Genomic DNA, 26,235 nt, shown 5'->3' on the forward strand with positions numbered 1-26,235 from the left:
TCTCGCCATGGTTTCAGACATCACACATTATGATACTGAGTTGTGTCCCTTCAACAGTGCCAGAAACGTATGTGTTTGATTGTGCTGGTTTCACCAGAGTGGTGGCTTGTATCACCTCCCACATCACTCGGACATGCGGTGGGGTAGCCTAGTGGTTAAAGTGTTCATTCATCATGCAGAAGGCCCAGGTTCGATTCCCCACATGGGTACGAAGTGTGAAGGCTATTTCTGGTGTCCAACGCCGTGAAATTGTTGGAATATTGCTATAAGCGGCGTAAAACCCAACTCACTCACTCACCATTTTTCTGTTTTGTTTCAATTGGAATTGAAAAACATAGCAGAAAAAGTAAACATTGTAAACAGTATGTCCAGGTGTACGGGAATGTTGTGTAACTGATGCCCGGCCTTGCTTCAGGTACATTGGTCACCTCTATGTAGCCGAGGCTCAGGTACAGCTGGACAAAATACCCGACTCTATCGGACATCTGAATCCTGACCTGGTCACAGACATAGGGACATGTCCGCCGGAACACAAGTCTGAACAGGGTAAGAGACCAGTTGAGCTTTTACAGAACATTACAAGTTAGCAAGTAGAGGGTTGGTGGAGTAGCCTAGTGGTAAGACTACCTAATTCACTCCTCACGTCAAAGACCCGGTGTAGCAGGCCATTTCTTCCCCGGTCTAAACTTTCCCAGGGAGAATCTGGCCTAGGCCAAACTTTCCCTGGGGAGGTTTTGTCCTAGGATATTCCCCTCCCTAGGCCAAACTTTCCCCCCTGTTTAAACTAGGATATTTTGTTCTGTTTTCTATGAAAAGTGGGGAGATTCTGGCCTAACTAGGCCACTTCTTCCCAACCCTTGCTCTTATAAACCGTCAGTAGGTTTGACTTATATTTGGTACACATTTTTGCTAAATAGTCCATTTTTGCCTCTGACTTGGGTGTAGTGATTTGAATGCATACATGTCTGAACGGCATACATCTCTAAATCTATCCTGCTCCAGCCGCCATTCCTATGAAGACACATTGCATTAGTTCTTCATCTGTCCACTATAAGATGTAAACATTCAGTCGCACATTTGATGGGTAAATAAGATGTAATATACACAGGTTGCTTGCTCTCTTATCATGCTGTTTATTATCTAATATTTGTTGTATTTATGTATAAATGTAATGGAACATTATTCACATAAGCTTGTTTACTAATCAATAATCACTTTGGGTGAATGAAATATGATTCAGATATCCATGGGCCAAGTATACACCTTATCAAACCTTGTCTTTTGAATATAGAATACGGCAATAAAGTGGAATGATAGATGATACAGCATTTGATACAGATATTGTGTTGGGTTGTTGTTGTGTTGATGTTTACATCTGCTTCCAACTGTTAAGTTGATGTCTCCGACATAGATGCCATATTTAAAGCCATGAGTGAGGGAATAAAATTTTAATGGATATGGACATCCAAATAAAAACTGGGTATTTAGTTAAAGTTTCGAATATAGTAATGATTTTGACATAAGCCAATTTTGAGTAAGTGGGAATAAGTAAATTATCAAAATATAAAAATAAGTAAATGATAAAATAAAACAATATAGTAATGATATAATATCTTTGCTTTTATGCTTGCTTTTCTTTTTAATCTCACCTTATAGAAGGGCATTGAAACAAAATGGGAACCATGTACATGTTATATATGAAGACGAAGATGACCTGTAAATTGTTAATGGAACTTGACATCAACATGAATATCTTATCAATGTGTTCACGTGAATATGTCTTGTTTTCGTTTCTGACATTTTCAAGACAAACATAAACATGAAAACAAGGTTGGGGAAGAAATAGCCTAGCTAGGCCAGAATCTCCCCCTTTTGATATGAGAACAAGGATGGTAAACACCCTCAAGGGTGGAGAAAGTTTGGCCTAGGACAAACTTTCCCCAGGGAAGATTAAGCCTAGGGGCGGAAAGTTTGGTCATGGCTGAGGTTTGGCCAGGAGAAAGTTTGGCCTGTCAATTCCCCACATGGGTACAATGTGTGGAGCCCATTTCTGGTGTCCCCAGCCGTGATATTTCATAAAGTCATATTCTCTCCCTTTTGCAGGTAATCACAACCCTAAATCATTTGTTTATAAATCTGGGACAGTTAACATTGGATATTGTAGGGGAGAAATATATTAGCTTAGGGCACTGTGAAAATTCTGCTATTCATAGCCAGCCAGGAAACGTTAGGGTATCTGCATCAACTGGTTCTTGAACATATACTGTTATCATGCATTTGTTTCCATCACTTCGAGTGTGACCTCCATTATTTCACAACTTCAGTGAGCTACACCCGTGAAGGTCCGGGTTAGAATGAACCTTCAGTAACCCATGCTTGTCGTAAGTGGCAACTAACGGGACCGGGTGGCCAGGCTCGCTGGCTTGGTTGACATGTGTCATCGGTTCCCAATTGTGCAGATCGATGCTCATGCCGTTGATCACTGGATTGTCTGGTCCAGATTCCATTGTTTACAAAACGCCTCCATATAGCTAGAATATTGCTGAGTGCGGCGTAAAACTTAAACTCACACACTCACTCACTCACTCACTCACTCACTCACTCACTCACTCACTCACTCACTCACTCACTCACTCACCCAGTGAGCTACAGAACCTTGTGGCTGTATTTTGGGGTCACATCCAGTGCTGCAGCCAGACTGCGTAATTGTGAGATTCTACTTACCCTGGCACTCTATGCACCAACAGTTATGCAGATTTATAATTTATACATTTTTTATATACAGTCACGTACTTAATTTCAAAATACCACCATTTTCATTTAAAGCATCAAACATTCAGAAATCAAAATTAAAATATTGAACCTTCGGGAATTCAAAATGAGGCTTCCTCAGCTCTGCACATATCTAGTACATCTGACTGATCCGGGTTAGAATTGATCTTCAGTAACCCATGCTTGTCGTAAGAGGCGACTAACGGGATTGGGTGGTCAGGCTCACTGACTTGGTTGACACATGTCATCGTATCCCAACTGCGCAGATCAATGCTCATGCTATTGATCACTGGTCCAGACTCGACTATTTACAGACCGCCTCCATATAGCTGGAATATAACTGGCGTAAAACTAAACTCTCTCGCTCACTCACTGCTAGTACGTCCATTTGCATACGAAACTGCAATATGAATCACTGTAGGGATCTCTTTTCGCTGTACGGAGCTCAACTTCATCTACGGAGTTTATCATCGAATACTTGTGGCTGTCAAAATGTCAGAGAGAAGGATTACACTTCTGGTTATTGGCCGACATTTTCTAAAGGTAGGGGTCAAGTGGACCCTTCCAAGGAAACCCTGGCTGCAGCACTGCATATGTGATTTTTGCAAAGGATCGTTCCACCCCAAATATCAGTAGATCCACAACTGTGATGTCCTTTGTTGCAGAGAAAACTGATAAAAATGACAAAGGAGAGAAGGACCTACTAGCAGACAGCACAGAAGCCAAAAGTAGGTGTTTGGTCACAGTTTGGGAAAGAAGTGTCCGGATTTGAGATATAGCTTGTGTCTGGATTGGTGATACAAATTGTGTCACGGTTTGGTTGGGGACTAGTGTAAAGCTTTAGGATTGGACACATTGTGTCAGTGATGGAATACAATAAGTGCCATTGTTTGAGAGACAGAACCATCACGCTATGGGAGGGAACTTTTGTCAAGCTTTGGGAGAGACGTTGTGTCAGGAATGTACTAAACTTCTGTCAACGTTTGAGAGATTTAAGTCATGGTTTGGGAGCGAAGTAGTGTCAGGCTTTGGGCGAGACATTGTGTCAGGGTTGGGGTAGAACATGTGCCTGGGTTTGAGAAATAATCTGTGTCGGGCTCTGGGAGGGAACTTCCGGGCCCGATGTTGGTGGAGATGTAAACAACCCATATCCTGCTGAGGAACAGTTGAATAATGCCATTTGTTTATGTCGTAGGCTCACTGTATCCCTGGTTTCCAAAGGATTTGTCTCGTGCCAAAGCAGTGATGCAGTACAACTTAGCAGCCGCTCATGCGATGAGAGGGGAGTATGACAAGGCCATGACACATCTCACTGAGGTAGGTGCATCTGTCAGCAGCTCATGACACATCTCACTCAGGTAGGTGCATCTCTCAGCAGCTCATGACACATCTCACTCAGGTAGGTGCATCTGTCAGCAGCTCATGACACATCTCACTCAGGTAGGTGCATCTGTCAGCAGCTCATGACACATCTCACTGAGGTAGGTGCACCTGTCAGCAGCTCATGACACATCTAACTGAGGTAGGTGCATCTGCCAGCAGCTCATGACACATCTCACTCAGGTAGGTGCATCTGTCAGCAGCTCATGACACATCTCACTCAGGTAGGTGCATCTGTCAGCAGCTCATGACACATCTCACTCAGGTAGGTGCATCTCTCAGCAGCTCATGACACATCTCACTGAGGTAGGTGCATCTGTCAGCAGCTCATGACACATCTCACTGAGGTAAGTGCACCTGTCAGCAGCTCATGACACATCTAACTGAGGTAGGTGCATCTGCCAGCAGCTCATGACACATCTCACTCAGGTAGGTGCATCTCTCAGCAGCTCATGACACATCTCACTCAGGTAAGTGTACCTGTCAGCAGCTCATGACACATCTCACTGAGGTAGGTGCACCTGTGCAGCTCTGACACATCTCACTCAGCAGCTCATGACACATCTCACTGAGCAAAGAGCATCTGTCAGCAGCTCATGACACATCTCACTTAGGTAGGTCTCAGCAGCTCACGACATCTCACTGAGGTAGGTGCATCTGTCAGCAGCTCATGACACATCTCACTGAGGTAAGTGCATCTCTCAGCAGCTCATGACACATCTCACTGAGGTAGGTGCATCTGTCAGCAGCTCATGACACATCTAACTGAGGTAGGTGCATCTGCCAGCAGCTCATGACACATCTCACTCAGGTAGGTGCATCTCTCAGCAGCTCATGACACATCTCACTGAGGTAAGTGTACCTGTCAGCAGCTCATGACACATCTCACTGAGGTAGGTGCACCTGCCAGCAGCTCATGACACATCTCACTGAGGTAGGTGCATCTGTCGTCAGCTCATGACACATCTCACTGAGCAAAGAGCATCTGTCAGCAGCTCATGACACATCTCACTCAGGTAGGTCTCAGCAGCTCACGACATCTCACTGAGGTAGGTGCATCTGTCAGCAGCTCATGACACATCTCACTGAGGTAAGTGCATCTCTCAGCAGCTCATGACACATCTCACTGAGGTAGGTGCATCTGTCAGCAGCTCATGACACATCTCACTGAGGTAAGTGCACCTGTCAGCAGCTCATGACACATCTAACTGAGGTAGGTGCATCTGCCAGCAGCTCATGACACATCTCACTCAGGTAGGTGCATCTCTCAGCAGCTCATGACACATCTCACTGAGGTAAGTGTACCTGTCAGCAGCTCATGACACATCTCACTGAGGTAGGTGCACCTGTCAGCAGCTCATGACACATCTCACTGAGGTAGGTGCATCTGTCGTCAGCTCATGACACATCTCACTGAGCAAAGAGCATCTGTCAGCAGCTCATGACACATCTCACTCAGGTAGGTCTCAGCAGCTCACGACATCTCACTGAGGTAAGTGCACCTGTCAGCAGCTCATGACACATCTCACTCAGGTAGGTCTCGGCAGCTCATGACACATCTCACTGAGGTAAGTGCACCTGTCGGCAGCTCATGACACATCTCACTCAGGTAAGTGCACCTGTCAGCAGCTCATGACAAATCTCACTGAGGTAGGTGCACCTGTCAGCAGCTCATGACAAATCTCACTGAGGTAGGTGCATCTGTCAGCAGCTCATGACACATCTCACTGAGGTAAGTGCATCTGCCACCAGCTCATGACACATCTCACTGAGGTAGGTGCATCTGTTAGCAGCTCATTACACTTTCACAGAGGTACATTCATGTTTTATCTCATTTGAGATTTTGGAGTTGTATCAGTTGTGCACGTTTCCTGAAGAATCCATATTGGGCCTTTGCTGTTTGCATTCCTGAGTATTTCTTACCATGTTATCTGTATGTGTTCCAGAGTTCACGGAACATTGGCGCCCCTCCCAGCGCAGATGTACTTCCTGAAACTGTACCTGGACCTGATGGAGGGGCGGAGGAAGATGGCCCAGCATGTCATCAAGGAACACTTCGGTCACGTCACCCCCAACAGAATCTAGACCATCCATATAGTCGCAGTTGTCACAGCACAATCTAGATCAAGGTCATGAACAGTTTCATCCCCACCTTCAAATCAATCTTAATATCACCCAAATATTCTGGATATGTTCGTTGATGTTTGATTTGATCTGTCCAGGTCTATAGTTGTCTTGGACTAGGAAGTCCACAGTAAGTGTTAGAAAACATTTAGTGGAGACAGCACAGGTCAAGGTCAAGGTTGAGGTCAAGGCTGGTTGCCAACCATCAATAGTTTAGCTTGAACATAGGAGTATAGTGAATACTTACATAGTCAGTGAAGGATTGAATCATGGACTCAGAAATGTGTAGCAACATTGACGATCATGAAAGGCACAACTGATTTTGTTGAGCCCCTCCTTATTGAAAAATCTATGACATTACGCATGTCTAAAGCACTCTTTAAGTTCATACAGTTTCGTTCTGTCTTGCTTAAGACTAGAATAATTTTCTGAACGGCAAGGTTTAGTGCATGAATTGTCATTAATGTGCTGAAAGTTTGCCATCACTCTTCACAACTTTACATATTATGTGAGAACCTGTCACAACAAAGGTACCAAAAAATACAGTTACTTTTTGTTGGTGTTAGAGTTGGGACCCAATTATTTTATTAGGGTTGGTTAATGTTTCAGACTATCAACCCACGTATTTGAAGCCTTTTGTCACTTTCAATCAGTGCTGAAAATGTGCCAAATTTTTCCTTATCCTGACTCAAAAGCGGATGTAAAATCACTCACCCACGAAAGGGACGCTACTTGTGGGTGAGTGATTTTACGTCCGCTTTTTTAGAAGGGAACTTCGAGGGATTTCAAGTGTTCCACTATCATTCGCAAGAGGAAGGAGACAAGCATAATTAGCATGAGTCAGGATAAGTATAAAATATCAATTTTAGTCAGAAAATTACATTATCCTCATACCAAAACCTTGTCCGCGGCCCTTATAGTAACCAACAAAACGGGTTTGTTTTGTTTTGAGGGTTAGGAATTTTTGTGAGATTCATGTGGATTTGTTTGCTGATATTTAGTCAGTAACAGACCTCGAACTAAATCCCTGTTCAAGAAAGCAATCATAACACTAAAATGATCGTAGTCTACATACTTTAAGACAGACATACGTCCGTCGTAATTCCCATATCTTGTCACAGACTTCGGAGAGTCATAGCAACAGTATGATCATAAATTCCCTACATGCATATCATCTTACGACAGATGTAGCACTAACATCATCATAACTGCCATACCTTTGCTAAGACATACGTCTGTCGTAGCATTAAGATGATCGTAACTCTCATATATTTTCATAGACTTCGGAGAATTATAGCACCATGATGATCGTAACTGTCCTACTTTCATTTCATCTTACGACAGATATAGCTCTAAGATCATCATAGCTGCCATAGTACTGTGTAGACTCACGACTGTCGTAGCGCTAAGATTACTTCATGAAGCAGGACCAGTGGACAAAGTGAGGAATTGAAGAATGGGAGGGATGTGGAGTGAGGGTTGAAAATTTGTTTTTCATTGGTTATCAATTAATAATTATTTTGTCTACAGATGTCGATTAAACATGGCCATGCCCTGTGATGCGTATGATGAACAATACCCCACATGAAAATAATAACAAATATGTATCATAAATAGTTAGTATTCATCACCATCTTCTGCAGCAATCAAAATGCATTTTCTCTCGGTAATAGATTTCATAAATGTCATATTTTCATCAAGGAATTATTATTGATCTAGTGATTTTTTATTCACGACATCATTCACATGAGGGAGTGATAGTGTTCTTTCGGTATTCAGTATGTGTTTGCTCTCCAGGATCCAGAGGGGTAGCCAAGTGGTTAAAGCACTTGCTCGTTATTCCGAAGACGGGTTCTATTCCCCACATGCGTACAATGTGTGAAGCCCATTTCTGGTGTCTTCAGGTGATTTTGATAGAATATTGCAAAAATTAGGCTAAACCCACCCTTACTCACTAAATACAGAGTGTACTGGGAACTGAGGAATTTACTTTTTAGTTTTTCGTCTGTCCTGCTCAGGTAACTCCTAATTACCATATGTTCTAGTGCTACCTTAAGTGATTCACATGCCACGAAGCAGAGATACCTGTCTAAGTTACAGTAAGCAAGATGTTACACATATATGCAGTATTCACTGGAGTTTATGGAAATTTGATGCTCTCTGACAGTAAGAAGTAGTTTTGGGAATAGGTTAAAATGTCATAATTGATGATTGGTTCATTACCATCGTTCAATCATCGAAAATAATTGGTTAGCGTCATTTATGAAATTTGTTAATGCACAAAAATATAAGGAAAAATGTACTTATGTTTGGGGGTTTGGGGCAAAATTTCACAACTTTAAAGGATGACTAGTATGTTAGGAACATAAATTTCTTGATGTCTTTAAGATAAATTCATTGATGACTTGGAACAAGCTTGTAGTGCTTATGAAATGTAACAGACAAAACCAACCTTGTGAAAAATATTGTTGATGAAAACAAGTGTTCCAGAATTGTTTGTGTTCGATTATGAGAAAACATGATCGATTGCTTGGTCGTTTAGTCACTGCGACCAATCTTCGATTATTTCAATTAATCGGACCACCACTAGTAAGAAGTGATTGGTAAGGACGTATGAACTGAAGAAAACTGAATTGGGTGTTGTTATGCCTCTGGGTTATCTGATTTATGTGACAGATGAAATAACAGTATTCGGCTTCAATTTACCCATGGCAGTTAAATTAGTCAATTAATCAACCAGATATTGAAATAGATCAAACTTAAGTTGACAACATGAAAAATTGTGTTTGAAAGACATGACTGGAAACATGCCGTCACGTTCAGCCATGGATGTCAGTGATGTGTGGTCAGTTTCTGGTGCAGACCTGCTTACAATACTGTGGTTGTAGAACAAAACTGGAATTACAAAATCATCCTGGTCAGGTATGTGTTTCTGTCAGGATTAAAACAAGCTGCCACAGATTCTGTGATTACTTGTCTTGTTGGGTGCCTGACATGTCTTTGGAGGTCCTTTATGTATGTTCCGGCTTTCTCAGACATGGATTATTGTGTGCGAGAAGCTATACGACATACTGACATTTTTTGGTTATAGGGTGCGTGGCCTGCAATTATACTAGCCCACATAAAGAAACTATTCAATGCATTGTCAAAATATTATCCCAGTTAATCCAATTACGATAACAATGTCGAAATTACATATAAACTTTAATGGAGGGATCATGAGACCATAACAAAAATTAAGGAGAATTTCATTTGAAAAGTCAATCACAATGACGTCCACGAGTCCACAAAGCGGGACAGGGTTAAACGACCATGTCACAAGCTCAATAACAAGGTATGTCCACCATCTGCATTGAGAACACCAATGCATCGACGACTATATAGAGCCTATCAAGCGTGCAGAAGGCTTGTCGGATGTCACGCCAGATTCTCTCAAGTTCTGTTGCAAGGTCAAAGGACGTTATCAAATGGCGGATAGGGAGAAGACGGCGTAGACGTCGATCCATCTAGTCCACCCAAACATGCTCTATCGGGGAGAGATCCGGTGAATTTTGCAGAGCCAAGGGAGTAGAGGAGTCAGCGTTGTGAAGGTGTTGCAAGAAATCCCTGCCAGCCCTTACCCGTATGAGGGGCTGAAGGGCATTGTCCTGTTGGAATGTTAACCCAGGGCGCATGATGACGTTTGCAGAAGGAATTACCACAAGGTCCAGAAAAGAATCCTGATCCCTGAAGCCCACACCAGGATTAAGTTTTACACTGAGCGTAATCACCAAAGGAGTTCTTTGGCGTGCTGTTATTCAACCCCAAATCATCACGGAATAAACACCAAAGCGATTCCTCTCCAAAGACCTACAGGCCGCGCCTTACTTAACGTTCTCCCCACGCGTCTATAGGCACGTTGACGTCCACCATCACTATGAAATGTTAAACCTGGACTCTATCTGTAAACAACATTTCTCCACCAAAACAAGGTCTACGGACATGATTTCGAGCACCGCATGAAGCTTGTCGTGTGTTGTGTGTCAGGATAGGCCGTATGGCAGGACGTCGTGGTCTGATCACGTGATGTCTTGGCGTTATTTACACGTGGACGTCCAGAACGTGGCCGACTGATGACGTCATTTGTGTTTTGGTAGCGTCTCACCAGTGCAGAAATGGTGTTCCGGTGGCAGGAAATGTGCAGCCACTTCGTCGTTGAGACATTACCCCACGGACCATCCCGGTTCGGCCCCATGACGTTGTGCAGACGTGAGCCTTGGGTAATGCTATGCGTTTCAATAGCCGCGTTTAATTTTGAACGATCGCAAGGGCAGGGGTTGAAGCTTTCCAGTGACAGGTATTGTGTGGCATCTCTGTTCTGTTTCTCTTTTCCGGAATGCACATGCAACAACGTACCGCACGTCTAGATCCAGGGCCCTCGTCTGTTACTGATTGTTAAAGGCATCTTTTCAAAACTGTTTTTTGTCCACAAGTACATTCATTTAATATTTTTATATGGAGCACTGCCAGGACAGTGATGCATTTTGTGTGGAATTTGATTGCTGAAACAAAATATTCAGTGTATGTTAAATTTAAAAAACTGGAAAAAAGTATCCAGAAAATATGAATAAATACATACAAGAAAGCTACACAGTCTGTGGTGTGTTTTGTTTGCGTTGTATGAGTTTGGTTAACTGGACTGGCTGTTTGCTGGGGTGGAACCACAGGGGAGGTGCGCCCAACTGGACTGGCTGTTTGCTGGGGTGGAACCACAGGGGAGGTGCGCCCAACTGGACTGGCTGTTTGCTGGGGTGGAACCACAGGGAGGTGTAGCTTCAACTGGACTGGCTGTTTGGTGGGTGGAACCACAGGAGAGGTGCCCAACTGGACTGGCTGTTTGGTGGGGTGGAACCACAGGGGAGGTGCGCCCAACTGGACTGGCTGTTTGGTGGGGTGGAACCACAGGGGAGGTGCGCCCAACTGGACTGGCTGTTTGGTGGGGTGGAACCACAGGGGAGGTGCGCCCAACTGGACTGGCTGTTTGGTGGGGTGGAACCACAGGGGAGAGTCGCCCAACTGGACTGGCTGTTTGGTGGGTGGAACCACAGGGAGGTGCTTAACTGACTGGCTGTTTGCTGGGGTGGAACCACAGGGGAGGTGCTTCCAACTGGACTGGCTGTTTGCTGGGGTGGAACCACGGGGGAGGTGCCTAACCGGACTGGCTGTTTGGTGGGTGGAACCACAGGGAGGTGCGCTAACAACTGGCTGTTTGCTGGGTGGAACCACAGGAGGAGTTTCGCCAACTGGACTGGCTGTTTGCTGGGGTGGAACCACAGGGAGAGTGCGCCCAACTGGACAGGCTGTTTGCTGGGGTGGAACCACAGGGGAGGTGCGCCCAACTGGACTGGCTGTTTGCTGGGGTGGAACCACAGAGGGAGGTGCTTAACTGGACTGGCTGTTTGCTGGGGTGGAACCACAGGGGAGAGTGCTCAACTGGACTGGCTGTTTGCTGGGGTGGAACCACAGGGGAGGTGCGCCCAACTGGACTGGCTGTTTGCTGGGGTGGAACCACAGGGGAGGTGCGCCCAACTGGACTGGCTGTTTGCTGGGGTGGAACCACAGGGGAGGTGCGGCCCAACTGGACTGGCTGTTTGCTGGGGTGGAACCACAGGGGGAGGTGCGCCCAACTGGACTGGCTGTTTGCTGGGGTGGAACCACAGGGGAGGTGCGCCCAACTGGACTGGCTGTTTGCTGGGGTGGAACCACAGGGGAGGTGCGCCCCTCTCCAAAATCCTGGACCCGCCCCTGGTTTGATTTGTTGTTTGATGCAACCCTGACAATATTCCAGCTATATAACCTGTCAATAATCGAGTCTGGTCCAGACAATCCAGTGATAGGATAGTATGACATGCATGAGGGAGTCTGGCCAGCTGATACGGATAGTCACCTCTTAGCACAGCCAGTGTTTGTTGGCTGTCTCAAATATGTTTTTCACGGTCAAAAATCATACAAAATTTGTTGTCATCAACCTGTTGGTAGTAGAACACGACCTAATGGACAGCGTGCTGCGTGACCGTAGGTCATCGTGCTATAACAATGTGGATTATTACTCATTATACTGATCACTGGATTGTCTGGTCGAGACACGGATTATGTATGTTCCGCTTTCTCAGACATGGATTATTGTGTGCGAAGCTATACGACATACTGACATTTTTAGTTGTAAATTGTGATGGCCTGAAGTACGATGTTACTGGTGACAGCATAACTCAACCACCGCCTCTTCAGTTCTACGGTGGAGTAGACCAGAAGATGAACTGTTCGCTTGCTGTGCAGAAAGCGCATTCATATCCTGCTTCGTGTGAAGCTGTTTTCTGGGTCCCGTCCTTATTTTGACGTAATAATTCCAAAAACGGGGCGAGACCTCGCTCACTCACACGTCTTCGGCGTGATGATCGAACACTTTACCCATTAGGCTACTCAGCGCCCCTTATTCACACATGACGTGGCAACCTCTATGACAGAGCCTATTGCTAGACCGATGATGGTCGCTGGTTTGACAACTGGAGGTTCATCTTGACGATTCACTGAACGCTTCTACTGCCAGAACACCCAATGCTTGTAGACAACTTCAGCACCCCCTGACATATCTCACGATTGAATGAGCCCGATCTTAACCCATGGAACATATCTGGGACATAATCGGTCGTCGTGAAAAGTGACTGAATATTTTTAACAAAGGGATCCCCTGTACAGATACCTGGCCCAATCTGGAAGCTGCAATTTTTTTTTACGCGTGGAATGAAGTCACCAATTGTGAGACTGCCCCTTCAGAGGATCAGGAGGCAGACAGGGGGTATGAGGGGGAGAGGGCTGGCTGCTCATACAGGCACATGGATGGTTCACTTGGTATTGACCTTGAATGACATTTTAAATGTACACATTCACCCCAAAAATTCAACATTAAACATTCCAGGGCCTACACTTGTACAGACATGGTTTTGTATGAAAATCATGGGTTTTTTAAAATGATCAATTATCATCGTAAAATTAACATGGTGTCCAGTCATATTGTCGTTTTTATGAGTCAAAGGATCATACGGGTAAGAAAAACTGTCTTTCCATCGTGGTCACCGTGAGAAGTTTTATGTACATGTTGAAAACGATTGCAAAAATAAATGGGGCGCTTAATTAAGTTGTTTGTGTATATATTTCAAGTATTAAGTGGACTTCATGAATTACACCTGAAAGATGATTACAGGCCAATGCGGTATTCCCTTTTGTCTCTCCACATCGCAGTGTACATACAATAATCGCGACAACACGATATTAAGGCCCCTATTGCCTCACACGGATTTGAAATGATGAGCATGTCATGAAAATACTAATTCCCCCAAAGTCTGTTGAAATTTCTCTTGACTAGATTTCAATCACCTCAAGCTTCACGTCATGCTTGACGTAACAACTCACAAGAGGTTAGTGACCACAGGGGTTCGAATCACTGTTTGGACAAAATAGTAAAAAATAAAAATCTACGGATACACCTTGTTCATTTTATGTAACCCATGTAGCGGTATAATTTTCTAAAATATTCATTTCTTCACCGACTTTGTTCAAATTTTAAATATATGTTAATCATAACATATATAAACAATATACGGTTGCAAAAATCTAGATTCATATTTTAAAAAATTATTGTCGAAACAGTGATTCCAACCCCTGTGTTAGTGACTGTATGTACTGTGTGTCAACTGGACAGCGTGGGACGTTGCTCCCTCTGTCACCACTACTTTCCTTGTTCCAGATCTGTGTGGGGCTACGACCCCAGCAATCCTCTGCTGCATGGAACTTGCGATTTAATTAGTGAGTGAGTGAGTTTAGGTTTACGCCGCACTCAGCAATATCACAGCTATATGGCGGCCGTCTGTAGATAATCGAGTCTTGATCCAGTGATTACAATCCAGTAATCCAGTGATGACATCACGACCATCGATCTACGCAATTGGGATAAGATGACATGTGTCAACCAAGTCAGCGAGCCGGACCGCCCGATCTCTTTTGTCGCCTCTTACGACTAGCATGGGTGGCTGAAGATGAATTCTAACCCGGATCTTCACGGGCGTATTCACGATTCATCCACGATTCACAGATTGACATTTCGTTTCACTGGTTGGTATTTCTTGAACATTGCCAGCAGCATAAAATTCCCACTCACTCACTCCCACACATCTATGATGTTGTGGACAGCCTGTGGTTAGGCCGATGATGGTCGCTGGTTTGATATCTGGAGGGTCATTCTGACGATTCACTGTGTCTAGGGAACGCTTCTGCCAGAACAGCAAGTGATGGTAGACAACGCCCCAACGCCCCAACACCCCAACGCCCTCCGGACGACCTTGAAGTGAACCACGTGTTTACTCAGCAGGTATCTGTGGTGTAGTGGGCAGAGTGTCTGCTAGGAGAGAGGAAGATCGGTGGTTTGATCCCCGATCGAATCGTACCTAACGATGCTAAAAAATGGTATTTGTTATTACCCTGCCCTATCTTCTCATTTCTCTCCTGTGGTTCTGTACTTCTTTAACCAAAGCAGCAGCCTCTGGAATGTTATTGTTCTCAGGAATGTCCAAAGTTTGGTTACTGGGCCCCGTTCCTCAAAGCGATCGTAGCGCGACGACAGTCGTAAGTCTATGTTAAAGTATGGGAGTTACGACTGTCGTAGCGCTACGATCGCTTTGAGGAACGGGGCCCTGTTTGATATCTTGAAATGGGCATGTTTCCGTTCCTGAATACAAAATAGTGCTCAATTTGTGGTTACTTTGTTTAACGCCTCACTATTCCAGTTACATGGCGGTCTGTAAAGACAATCCAGTGATCAATAGCATGAGCATCGATCTACGCAATATGGATACGATGACATGTGTCAATCAAGTCAGCGATCCTGACCACCGAATCTCGTTACAGCAAGCTTGGGTTGGTGATGACCAACTCTAACCCGGATCTTCACGGGCCGTATATAATAGTGCTCAAATCTGGCAGGAACTCGATGTATCCAAATAGGTATCCAAACCGCATTTTCCAAGTAGTTAAGAAACATTATGGGCTGTGTATGAAATAAGACAAAAACCCAGCCAAACATCTGGGCTGGTAACTTCAAAAACTTACCAGATTTAACCAGTCCTTCTTAAAGGTCACATGCAACCAAAAAATCAAACATAATTAAAACACAATTATCACTTATTCATGACATATAATATACATTGCTGGTTATGAAAAAAACATATAAACAAAATTATAAGCGTACAATCGCAAATCAAAAGTGCAATATTGTGTACTTCGGTTTACTTCCCAAGAAACGAAGCAGCCGGGATACCGAACCCAGTCCGAGCGGGTGGGTGTGCACTCAAAGTGTAACGGTTGGTTCATTTGCAGATGCCGTCACGGCTCATTGTGTGTGTATATAGAGAGATGTTGGGTTTTGTAAATACATGCTCATTTTTTGTGTATAACATTTTGCAATCAACAGACATCATAACATGTCATGTGTTCAAGTATCACACCTGCCTGTCTGTGTAATTACATAATGTGACAGAGACCGAACTCGGGCCATAAATCAATGCATTTTGTTTATGGTGTTTAGCCTAATTGGTGTTAAGTTCAAATTGCATGTGGTCAGTGATAGCAGCTGTGTATTGAATATTGTCATTAGCAGACAGGCAGGCAGACACACAGGTGTCAATAAAACAAGACATTGAGTTTTGTCTGTGACAACGACATATCTATATCACAGTTAGAAATTCTGTCAACGCTAAATAATGATATTGCTTTTAAGTATCGAACTGAGAAAGTGACTCGGTAAGAAGAACGTGTGGTGAAATAGACAAATGAAATTATATAAACAGTTAATTTACTGTCATAGGTGACCGGACAAAATCCACCCGGACAAAATCCACCCCAAAATTGCCACCCCGGACAAAATCCACTTCTTCTTAACACAAAAATGGTCAAAATCCACCCTTCTCAAATTGCTATTGTTAAATGTTTTAGTGTGTCCTGATCTTCGATCAAGTTGTTTTCCTCAAGCATTGTTTTGATAGCATTTATGTTTTCCTGTCATAACATGTAAAAAGCTCGCGCCTGTGAGATATCAACAAAACATTAGAAAAATAGCTCACACCAAAGCCTTCACCGAGTATTCACCGGACAACCCGATTACAAGCTGCGCGAACCTATTTCACTGCGCACATGCTATGAGCGCAGCCCAGCTGTTGAAACCCGTTTTCCCCAGAAAAGTCGGGGGAAATTTAGTGAAACGTTTGAACTCCGATTTCGCGCGGTTTTTTTCATCGCGTTATTTTTCAACTTTATAAGATGAATTTGCATCTTTGACGATTTGTTTCGGTAAGTCCATACCGAAAGGTATCAGAATCTGCAAAGTTGTGTTTTACGTTGCATGTGACCTTTAAATATTAAGTAGACAGTGCCAGTGGACACGTTATCTGAATATTTTTGTCACCCGTCCATCGGGCTAGTTAGCTGTAAAATTAAACCATCCGGCAGAAATCTAGCCCGTCTCGGGCGGTCGGACAGGTCTTATTTCATACACTGTTATGGGTAAAAAGAGATTGAACTGTCTTGCCACTTAGATAGACATAGCAAGCCTTCTGAAAACTGTTTCATCCAGAAACTCTTTAATGTCTGCCATATTCACGGATGCAACAAGGGCAGATAACTCACTATAGAACTATTCTCGAAAGCACAGTGGCAGTCGAAAGCTGGTCACGATTCACATGCTATTTATATCTGAGTAGTCGTTCAATCTTTTGCTGCCACTGATAGTTACTTACTTTGACACAACAAAACCAATCACTGTGACAAAAAACAAGAGTGGCATGGACCCACTGATGGACTTTCGTATCTGAAGAGTGAGTGAGTGAGTTTAGTTTTACGCCGCACTCAGCAATATTCCAGCTATATGGCGGCGGTCTGTAAATAATCGAGTCTGAACCAGACAATCCAGTGATCAACAGCATGAGCATCGATCTGCGCAATTGGGAACCGATGACATGTGTCAACCAAGTCAGCAAACCTGACCACCCGATCCCACTAGTCGCCTCTTCCCACAAGCATAGTCGCCTTTTATGGCCGTATCTGAAGAGAGACACCTCAACTGTAATTTTGGATACAAAGATTTCCGATACAATTTGACATTTGCTGGCAGTGAAAAGGCTTTTATCCTATCTCTCCCTTCGCCGAGATATTATCAATGATTGGTGTGGAGGTTTTAGCGTTTTCAAGGTGCGTATTTGGATTAGCCAGAGACATTTTAAAACGGAATATCACTCAAATGTCAAAGCTTTTAAAACGAGACATTCTCAGACTGCTCATGTTTTAAACTGCCCGTTATCGCAATACCTATCACAACAATCATGTATATTGCAGTGACGGAATTATTTCTGCGTCAATTATAGCACCAGATACATCGATTTATGTTCCACATGACTGAGCACAATATTGCTGTGATGTTTATTGGCGATATAACAATTGCCATGCGACATGGAAACATGATATCCGGGAATAATATATTTGCATATCAGTACGTGTGTACATAAATAAATTTAACGACGCCAAGATAAATGCAGATAAAGTATCGGTGGGTGGTTGTAAATGTTTAGCGAACCTTTGTTAAAGAATGTGTCATCATGTTTAGCGAATTAAGATGCATCTGTTGGTTGTGTGTTTGAGATTCACATCGGTTTCAAAGAATGATGTCATCTTGTGTTGTACTCCTGTCTGATGCATTAAGATAGTTAAATCTAATTAAATCAGCTGTATTAAATCTGATATCGACATATAATTTACATCCGTTTAGCTGATGTAACTTAAATCCGTATTTAAGTGCTATAACTTTAATCCGTATTTAGCTGATCTAACTTTAATCCGTATTCAGCTGATATAACATAAATCCGTATTTTGCTGATATAACATAAATCCGTATTTAGCTGATATAACATAAATCCGTATTTTGCTGATATAACATAAATCCGTATTTAGCTGATATAACTTAAATCCGTATTTAGCTGATATAACATAAATCCGTATTTAGCTGATATAACATAAATCCGTATTTAGCTGATATAACATAAATCCGTATTTCTATAATATATAAATAAATCCGTATTTTGCTGATATAACATAAATATAACATAAATCCGTATTTTGCTGATATAACATAAATCCGTATTTAGCTGATATAACCGTATTGATATAACATAAATCCGTATTTTGCTGATATAACATAAATCCGTATTTAGCTGATATAACATAAATCCATATAACATAAATCCGTATTTAGCTGATATAACATAAATCCGTATTTGCTGATATAACATAAATCCGTATTTTGCTGATATAACATAAATCCGTATTTTGCTGATATAACATAAATCCGTATTTTGCTGATATAACATAAATCCGTATTTAGTATTTGCTGATAACATAAAATCCGTATTTTGATATAGCTGATATAACATAAATCCGATGATATAACATAAATCCGTATTTTGCTGATATAACATAAATCCGTATTTTGCTGATATAACATAAATCCGTATTTTTGATATAACATAAATCCGTAAGCTGATATAACATAAATCCGTATTTAGCTGATAACATAAACGTATTTTTGCTGATATAACATAAATTTAGCTGATGTATCATAAATCCGTATTTAGCTGATATAACATAAATCCGTGACATAAATCCGTATAACATAAATCCGTATTTAGCTGATATAACATAAATCCGTATTTTGCTGATATAACATAAATCCGTATTTTGCTGATATAACATAAATCCGTATTTAGCTGATATAACATAAATCCGTATTTAGCTGATGTAACATAAATCCGTATTTTGCTGATATAACATAAATCCGTATTTTGCTGATATAACATAAATCCGTATTTTGCTGATATAACATAAATCCGTATTTTGCTGATATAACATAAATCCGTATTTTGCTGATATAACATAAATCCGTATTTTGCTGATGTAACATAAATCCGTATTTAGCTGATATAACATAAATCCGTATTTTGCTGATGTAACATAACATAAATCGTATTTAGCTGATATAACATATCCGTATTTGCTGATATAACATAAATCCGTATTTAGCTGATATAACATAAATCCGTATTTAGCTGATATAACATAAATCCGTATTTAGCTGATATAACATAAATCCGTATTTTGCTGATATAACATAAATCCGTATTTAGCTGATATAACATAAATCCGTATTTAGCTGATATAACATAAATCCGTATTTTGCTGATGTAACATAAATCCGTATTTTGCTGATATAACATAAATCCGTATTTTGCTGATATAACATAAATCCGTATTTAGCTAATGTTAGATTATATCACTATAACTTATTATCATGATGTTAAATGCTTCCTTTCGTATTTAGCAGATATGACTTAACCCCGTATGAATAAAATTCGTATTTAGAGGATATACCTTAAATGCTGTTAGTTACTTCCTCCCGTATTTGGCTGATATAGCATTAATCCGTGTTAAATGCTGTTAAATACGTCTTTGCGTATTTAGCTGATATAGCTTAAATCTGTATTTGGTTAATATAACATAAATCCGTATTTAGCTGTTGTAAGTTAAATCCGTTTTGCAGTTAGGTCACGTGTTCGTTTAGGTATTCCAGCCCATGGGTAGCGTTCGATGAGTTCCTTTAAACTCCCATGAAGTCGAAGCGGATATCCTCCTGTGGTGATGTTTCACAATATATGGCATCAGAATTGTTCATTTTGTATGCATTTCGTATCTCTCAAAATGATCCGGTATATTCCCGGAAATACATGACGAAATATTCCCCGCTGCATGGATCACTGCTTTCAATATTGACACGAAGTTAATGGCACTTGTACCAATGTATCAAACATTATAAGAAAATAAATGGCCAAGGAATCGTTCAGGATGAGAACAAACACTACAGCACCACATCGACCTCCAACAACCGATAATTGGACTTTACGAGGTGCCACTTATCCATTCATCGTGGTTGTCCATTTAGGTGGAAAATTTTATCAAGTCAATTTGGCATAGAACGTTGTCCAATCAAATACTCTGTTAAAAAGATAAGCCAATCAAACGTGATCTCGTGACCTTTAACCTGTAATCAGATTCAGACGGTGAAATAACAGAAGGAAAGCAGTTCGTGTAAATCGATGACGTATGTGAATACAACTGTTTAACACGGGGGCGTAATTAGGTTAGAACATGGTGATGGTTTCACTTCGCAAGCATAGCGTTCAGACGGGAGTGGGTGGTTATTGTATTACGCCACATCGGGAACATTCCAGCTGCACGGTGGCTGTAAACTGTCTAGTCTGGACCAGATAACCCGGTGGTTGATATTATGACCAACGACACGCCATCAACTACGTCACTGAGTCTGATCTAAGTTATATCATCTCAGGGACATAGAATTGACTTGACTGCCCAAGGGAGACAAACTGAAAAATATCTAAATTTCTTTCAAATTGGACTATTTAGTCGACTGACTCGTGTTTTTCGTGTTTTATACATTTTTATTATCGTTCTAATAAAACAATGAACGCTTGTGACATAGTGGATCATTTACGTTTGAAGGTGAAATATTATTGAACTGTGTTCTATCTCCATATGTGTGCGTGTACGTAAGCGCGTGCATGCATTTGTGTTTTTATAAACATATTAGAGTATAATAAATTCCTTAAACAAACGTGTGGAAAGTTATGTGAAGTTATATAAACTTGACTGAAAACACACATAAGACCTAGTATATTTGTATTATGTACCATCGTGTTAACAGCAAAGTGAGTGAGTGACTTTTACGCCGCTTTTAGCAACATTCCAGCAATATCACGACGGGAGACACCAGAAATGGGTTTCACACATTGTACACGTGGGAAATCGAACCCGGGTCTTTAGCGTTACGAGCGAACACTTTAACCACTAGGCTACCCCACAGCCATGTTAACATCAGAGCATTAGTTGGTCTTCCTCTCTTGCTAAACTTGTCAAAACTTGCCAGCGGCTAAAGTGATGTTGTAAATCCTGCTGAATCTCTGAGTCGCCTGACTGGAACCCGTGAAGATCCGGGTTAGAATTGGTCTTCAGTAACCCATGCTTGTCGTAAGTGGCGACTAACAGGATCGGGTGGTCAGGCTAGCTGACTTGGATGACACATGTTATCGTATGCCTGTTGCGTAGACCGATGATCATGCTGTTGATCAGTGGATTGTCTGGTCCAGATTCGATTATTTATTTGATTATTCCGCTGCCATATAGCTGGAATATTGCTGAGTACGGCGTTAAACAACAAACCAACCAACCTGACTGGACCTCACGATCTATTCCCACAGGTATATTATGTGAAGTGTTTTGAAGCTCAAAGAAACGGTTTTGCGGATCAAACTGCTGTATAAGGGAACCATTCCCCCAAAGGTCAGATGAACCCTTTAATAGCTGGTTTATAATCCATAGCTGGTTTACAACAGTAGAAGGATTCGAATTACAAGACGAATTGCAACTCAAGAATGTCTCACATTTATTAGACATTTTCTCAATACACGCGAAAGTTTGGCCGTGAAAACTTTCAGCAGGTAAAGGGTTCCATACGCATTTTATCAAATTGAATAACTCGACAATTGAGTTTTATCACTGACAGACTATTTCTGCCGCGTGTGCCAATGTCTCAGTATTCCATTAATGACGTAATCTGATATTACGTCGTGTTCTTCAACAGAAATGGAATAAATACACTGTATCTATCCAAGATCATTTTAACACAACCCAATCACAATGCTGTCGCTTTAACTGATACAATTGCTGCAAAGAACTAAATTCAATTCAATTCAATTCTGTTCAATTCCCCAATCGTTCTCTGGTAACTCAGACTTCATTCCAACGGCCACAACTCACCGGAAAAATGCTCTCGGAGTCCGATGATGGATGCCGTCAAAATAGCCGTCAATTCCACTGTTTTAAAATGTCGTTACAATGCTTTCTATTCAAGCCTGGGTTTTATTTCCGTGGCATCCCCATCACTGTATGTATGTAAAGCCATAACTCACCGTAGTGTACATCTGTTTTTTCACTCTCTTTTTTCACTCATGTTTAAAGTTTTAAAGTTGATCACGGTCTCATGTAGATTTGAACTGTGTTTTGGTTGTTGTTTAACGCCGCACTCAGCAATATTCCAGCTATATGGCGGCCGTCTGTAAATAATCGAGTCTGGACCAGACAATCCAGTGATCAACAGCATGAACATCGTTCTACGCAATTGGGATAGATGACATGTGTCAACCAAGTCAGCGAGCCGGACCACCCGATCCCGTTAATCGTCTCTTACGACAAGCATGGGTTGCAGAAGACCAATTCTAACCCAGATGTGCACGATGTTCGGAGAAAGAATGCACTGAATGAACATTCTTTAACGTCCTGTTTTTCGTTAAAGTGTGAAAAATTATCACGATCTACCCAGCTAATGCAGATTTGAACTTTCTTCTCGATGTTCGGAGAATGTATGAATATTGTTTTGCTTCGTGTTTTACTCATGTTTAAATCGGAAAGTTTATCAAGATTTACCCAGCTAATGTAGATTTGAACTTTGTACTCAAAGTGTCGGAGAAAGAATGAATAATGTTTCACGTGGGGGACTCCAGCAAAAGGCAAGGGCAATACACTCTTGTCTCCTTGTGGATAACAGAATCTTTCAGTCTGACGAGCAATTACCCTAAACCACAGCCCAAGTCCGAAGTGATATATAGATATATTGCGTTTTTAATGGCTTACAGTATAGATTGGTTACGACGCTTACAGACAAACAGTCACCCGTGTCCAAGGGAGACAGAACTGTTGTTGGTTCCAATGTCATTAAAGTTATTGTTTTATGAATAATTATTATAAATTCGATTTTCATGTTTAATCATTTGAAATATAGTGAGTTTGATTTCACGCTGCATCTAGCAATATTCCATCAATATCTCGACAAGGACGCCAGAAAAGGGCTTCTCACATCATAAAAGTGCAGTATCCAACCCGGGTCTTCGGCGTGACGAGCGAACACTTTAACCATTAGGCTATCCCCACCGCCCCCATTAAAATATAGCATTGCAAAAAAAACCTGTCGTTTTAGCAGGCTGCTTTGTTTCTTGCAAACAATATCATTGTAATATAACATCACACAAAAAATGTAAAAAGTGGAATTGATTTGACGAAAAACCAACGCAAAAAAAACAATCTAAAATATCACCAATTGGTTATTGCTTAATGTATTTCTCATGAAGAATAGCCCGTCGCTGCAAGGAGCTGACGTCTATCACTCTCACACCAGAGCTCGCGACTGATTGGGATGAATAATTTGGCCGCTCCAATGAGTAATGGGCGGAAAGGTTGACCATCTCATTTGGATGATGTCCAGTTTAATGAGGACACAGGTGGTCAGCGCTTATCACCTGGCTAATCCCACGTTAATTGCCGCGTCATCTCACCTGCGGCTCCTGACAAGGGGAGGTAACTCCCAGCTTTAGCGTTAGAAAAGTCGCCTTCGAAAATGTCTGGTGATGCGTCATTCCTAAATTCTGGCTCAGGACATAGAAATGTATGGCCATATATTGGGAATTAGAACAACTGACAAACCTTGAAATGATTCTAAAGACATGTCTCTTCAAGCAAGACTTTAACTAGTTCGATCAGGCTCAAAGCATTTTAACAGGTATCAAATGGAAATAACATTTTCATAATGACGTACACTTACATGTAATAATGGAGTGAGTGAGTGAGTATGGATTTACGCCGCTTTTGCAATATTCCAGCAATATCGAGCATGGGACACCAGAAATGGGCTTCACACATTGTACCATGGATTTGGGTAATCGAACCTGGCGTGACGAGCGAACGCTTTAACCACAAGGCTACCCCACCGCCCTGTGATAACAGATTTAAAGCAACATTACCGATACATGTACAGTAAAACCTCTTCAATCCGGAAATTCTATAAAGTGGACGGTTAACACAAACTTTGTGCACTTAACGGAACTAAAACATGACACGCTTATATACTCTTTAAAAAATGTAGGGGAACTTCATGGAAAGAATTGGGAGGTATTTCGGAGTCAATCAATGTTAATATGATAATAATGAATGTTTTGAGAGTGCATCGCCACTTGCACTTCCTATAGCCACAGGTGTCTCTACAGTAATCGCCCTTGAAAGATGATTGGTGTATGATGTGAAATTTGCAAAGTTTTTAACGCTTATAGTTATTATCCAAATTGAAAGTTCAGGTTCCCCTACTTTTTTTAAGAGTTCAAATTGAACCTTTCCTCACATATGGATCCAGCCTAGCAGCGCGCCATGATGGTAGAAAATCCAAGATGGCCGCCGATTTGGCTGAAAGTTCCAATGATGTCAGTATACGCTCAATATATCATAATGATCTCGTCATATTGAGGAACTTATTCACGATTAATTGCAACAGTGATGCACTGGATACACATCTATCACGCAGCACCCACTGGTGGTGATGAACAGACCGAGAAGCTTCGGCCGCCAAAATTACTTATTTTTCTTAAATCGCCTATGTCTAGGGCTTATATTGATATTATTTTTGAAGTTATTACCTTTTGGTCTTGGATAAGTTGATAAGATTCACATAAATCTAATTCCATGGAAAAAAAGTAACTAGCAATTGATGAACGTATATATTTGCATACTCTTGTGCACGACCTGTTATCATTATATGGCTCATAACCTTAGAAATATTTGCCTAATATCTTACAAATGCAAAGTTTGAGTGAACAATTTAACGAAGATATCTTTAAAAAATGAATTGCAAGTCAACAATGATGTTATATTAGATCATAGAAGATGACATCACAAAATGGAGTTGTGAAAATGATTCTTTTCTTAAACTTTGGGACGTACGAGTAAATAATATTTACATTATGTCCATACATCAACACATCAAAACCATCTTTGTTCTTTTGAGATATGACCAGTAATGGCAATTCAGCACTTCAGTTTTATAGTTCTGTTATTATGTTACTGGAAACACCTTCTTTCACAAAGTAATTGGCACCCGTGCTTACTGTACCGTTTCACGTAACATTACTCCTCGGATAAACAAGCTTCCTTTATGCAAAGTTGCACGTTAAACTTGAATACATATGTTTGACATGAAATTTTTCCGACCTTGAAGATAATGTATTCCAGTTGGCTTGGCAAGAAGTTGTTTATGTCATAATTCCCGACAGACTTTGGCCTCACAAACAAAATACAATATTGTGTTTCTTTTAAATATAATGTCAAGTGAATTAATCTGTAAGAAAACATATAGATAACTGTCATATATGTCTATTAAATCACAATAAGAAGTTTACTGAAAGCTTCCTGGATTTGACACAATACACTCTACCCTCATACAGTTCACCTCAAAACAGTCTACCTACACACAGTTCACCTCCACGCAGTCTGCCTACACACAGTTCACCTCCACACAGTCTGCCTACACACAGTTCACCTCCACACAGTCTGCTTACACACAGTTCACCCCACAGTCTGCCTACACACAGTTCACCTCCACACAGTTTGCCTACACACAGTTCACCCCAGTCCACACAGTCTGTTCACCTCCCTACACACAGTTCACAGTTCACACCACATCCACACAGTTCACCCCCACACAGTCACACACAGTCCCACACAGTCTCACTCTTCGTTCATCTCACACAAACTACCACACAGTTCACAGTCTACTCCACCACTACACCAGTTCACCTCCACAAAGTCATTACACACAGTTCACCTCCACACTACCTACAAAAAGTTACCTACAAACAGTTCACCTCCACAAAGTCTAATTACACACAGTTCCACATAGTCTAACTACACATTTCAGTTCACACTCCACACAGT

The 26,235-nt window shown here is 41.6% G+C and overlaps 2 protein-coding genes and 1 long non-coding RNA gene across 7 annotated transcripts in view; 2 read left to right on the forward strand and 1 right to left on the reverse strand.

Annotated features, from left to right (window-relative positions):
- LOC124288787 (CCR4-NOT transcription complex subunit 10-like) overlaps positions 1 to 7,041 on the forward strand; it is a 36,805-nt gene extending 29,764 nt beyond the window's left edge. For 4 of the 5 annotated variants that reach the window (XM_046725313.1, XM_046725316.1, XM_046725314.1 and 1 more), the window contains exons 12-15: positions 416 to 546; positions 3,438 to 3,500; positions 3,968 to 4,089; positions 6,099 to 7,041. In XM_046725313.1, coding sequence (XP_046581269.1) covers positions 416 to 546; positions 3,438 to 3,500; positions 3,968 to 4,089; positions 6,099 to 6,275 — 493 coding nt within the window. In that variant the 3' untranslated portion in view covers positions 6,276 to 7,041. Of the gene's footprint in view, positions 1 to 415; positions 547 to 3,437; positions 3,501 to 3,967; positions 4,094 to 6,098 lie in introns of all 5 variants that reach the window. The other variant, XM_046725317.1, reaches the window with a different exon arrangement.
- LOC124288789 lies at positions 4,110 to 5,383 on the forward strand. The gene is made up of 3 exons (XR_006901519.1): positions 4,110 to 4,540; positions 4,800 to 4,922; positions 5,202 to 5,383. It is a non-coding gene; the product is annotated as an uncharacterized LOC124288789 (long non-coding RNA).
- Positions 6,781 to 26,235, reverse strand: part of LOC124288790 (proline-rich extensin-like protein EPR1) — a 36,745-nt gene continuing 17,290 nt past the window's right edge. The window contains exons 3-5 of the mRNA XM_046725319.1: positions 11,755 to 12,006; positions 10,951 to 11,670; positions 6,781 to 6,792 (exon numbers count right to left, since the gene is read on the reverse strand). Of these exons, the coding sequence (XP_046581275.1) occupies positions 6,781 to 6,792; positions 10,951 to 11,670; positions 11,755 to 12,006 (984 nt within the window). The remainder of the gene's footprint in view (positions 6,793 to 10,950; positions 11,671 to 11,754; positions 12,007 to 26,235) is intronic.

The sequence above is a fragment of the Haliotis rubra genome, unplaced genomic scaffold, assembly GCF_003918875.1.
Source record: "Haliotis rubra isolate DU_JTF1 unplaced genomic scaffold, ASM391887v1 Scf424, whole genome shotgun sequence".
Lineage (NCBI taxonomy): Eukaryota > Metazoa > Mollusca > Gastropoda > Lepetellida > Haliotidae > Haliotis > Haliotis rubra.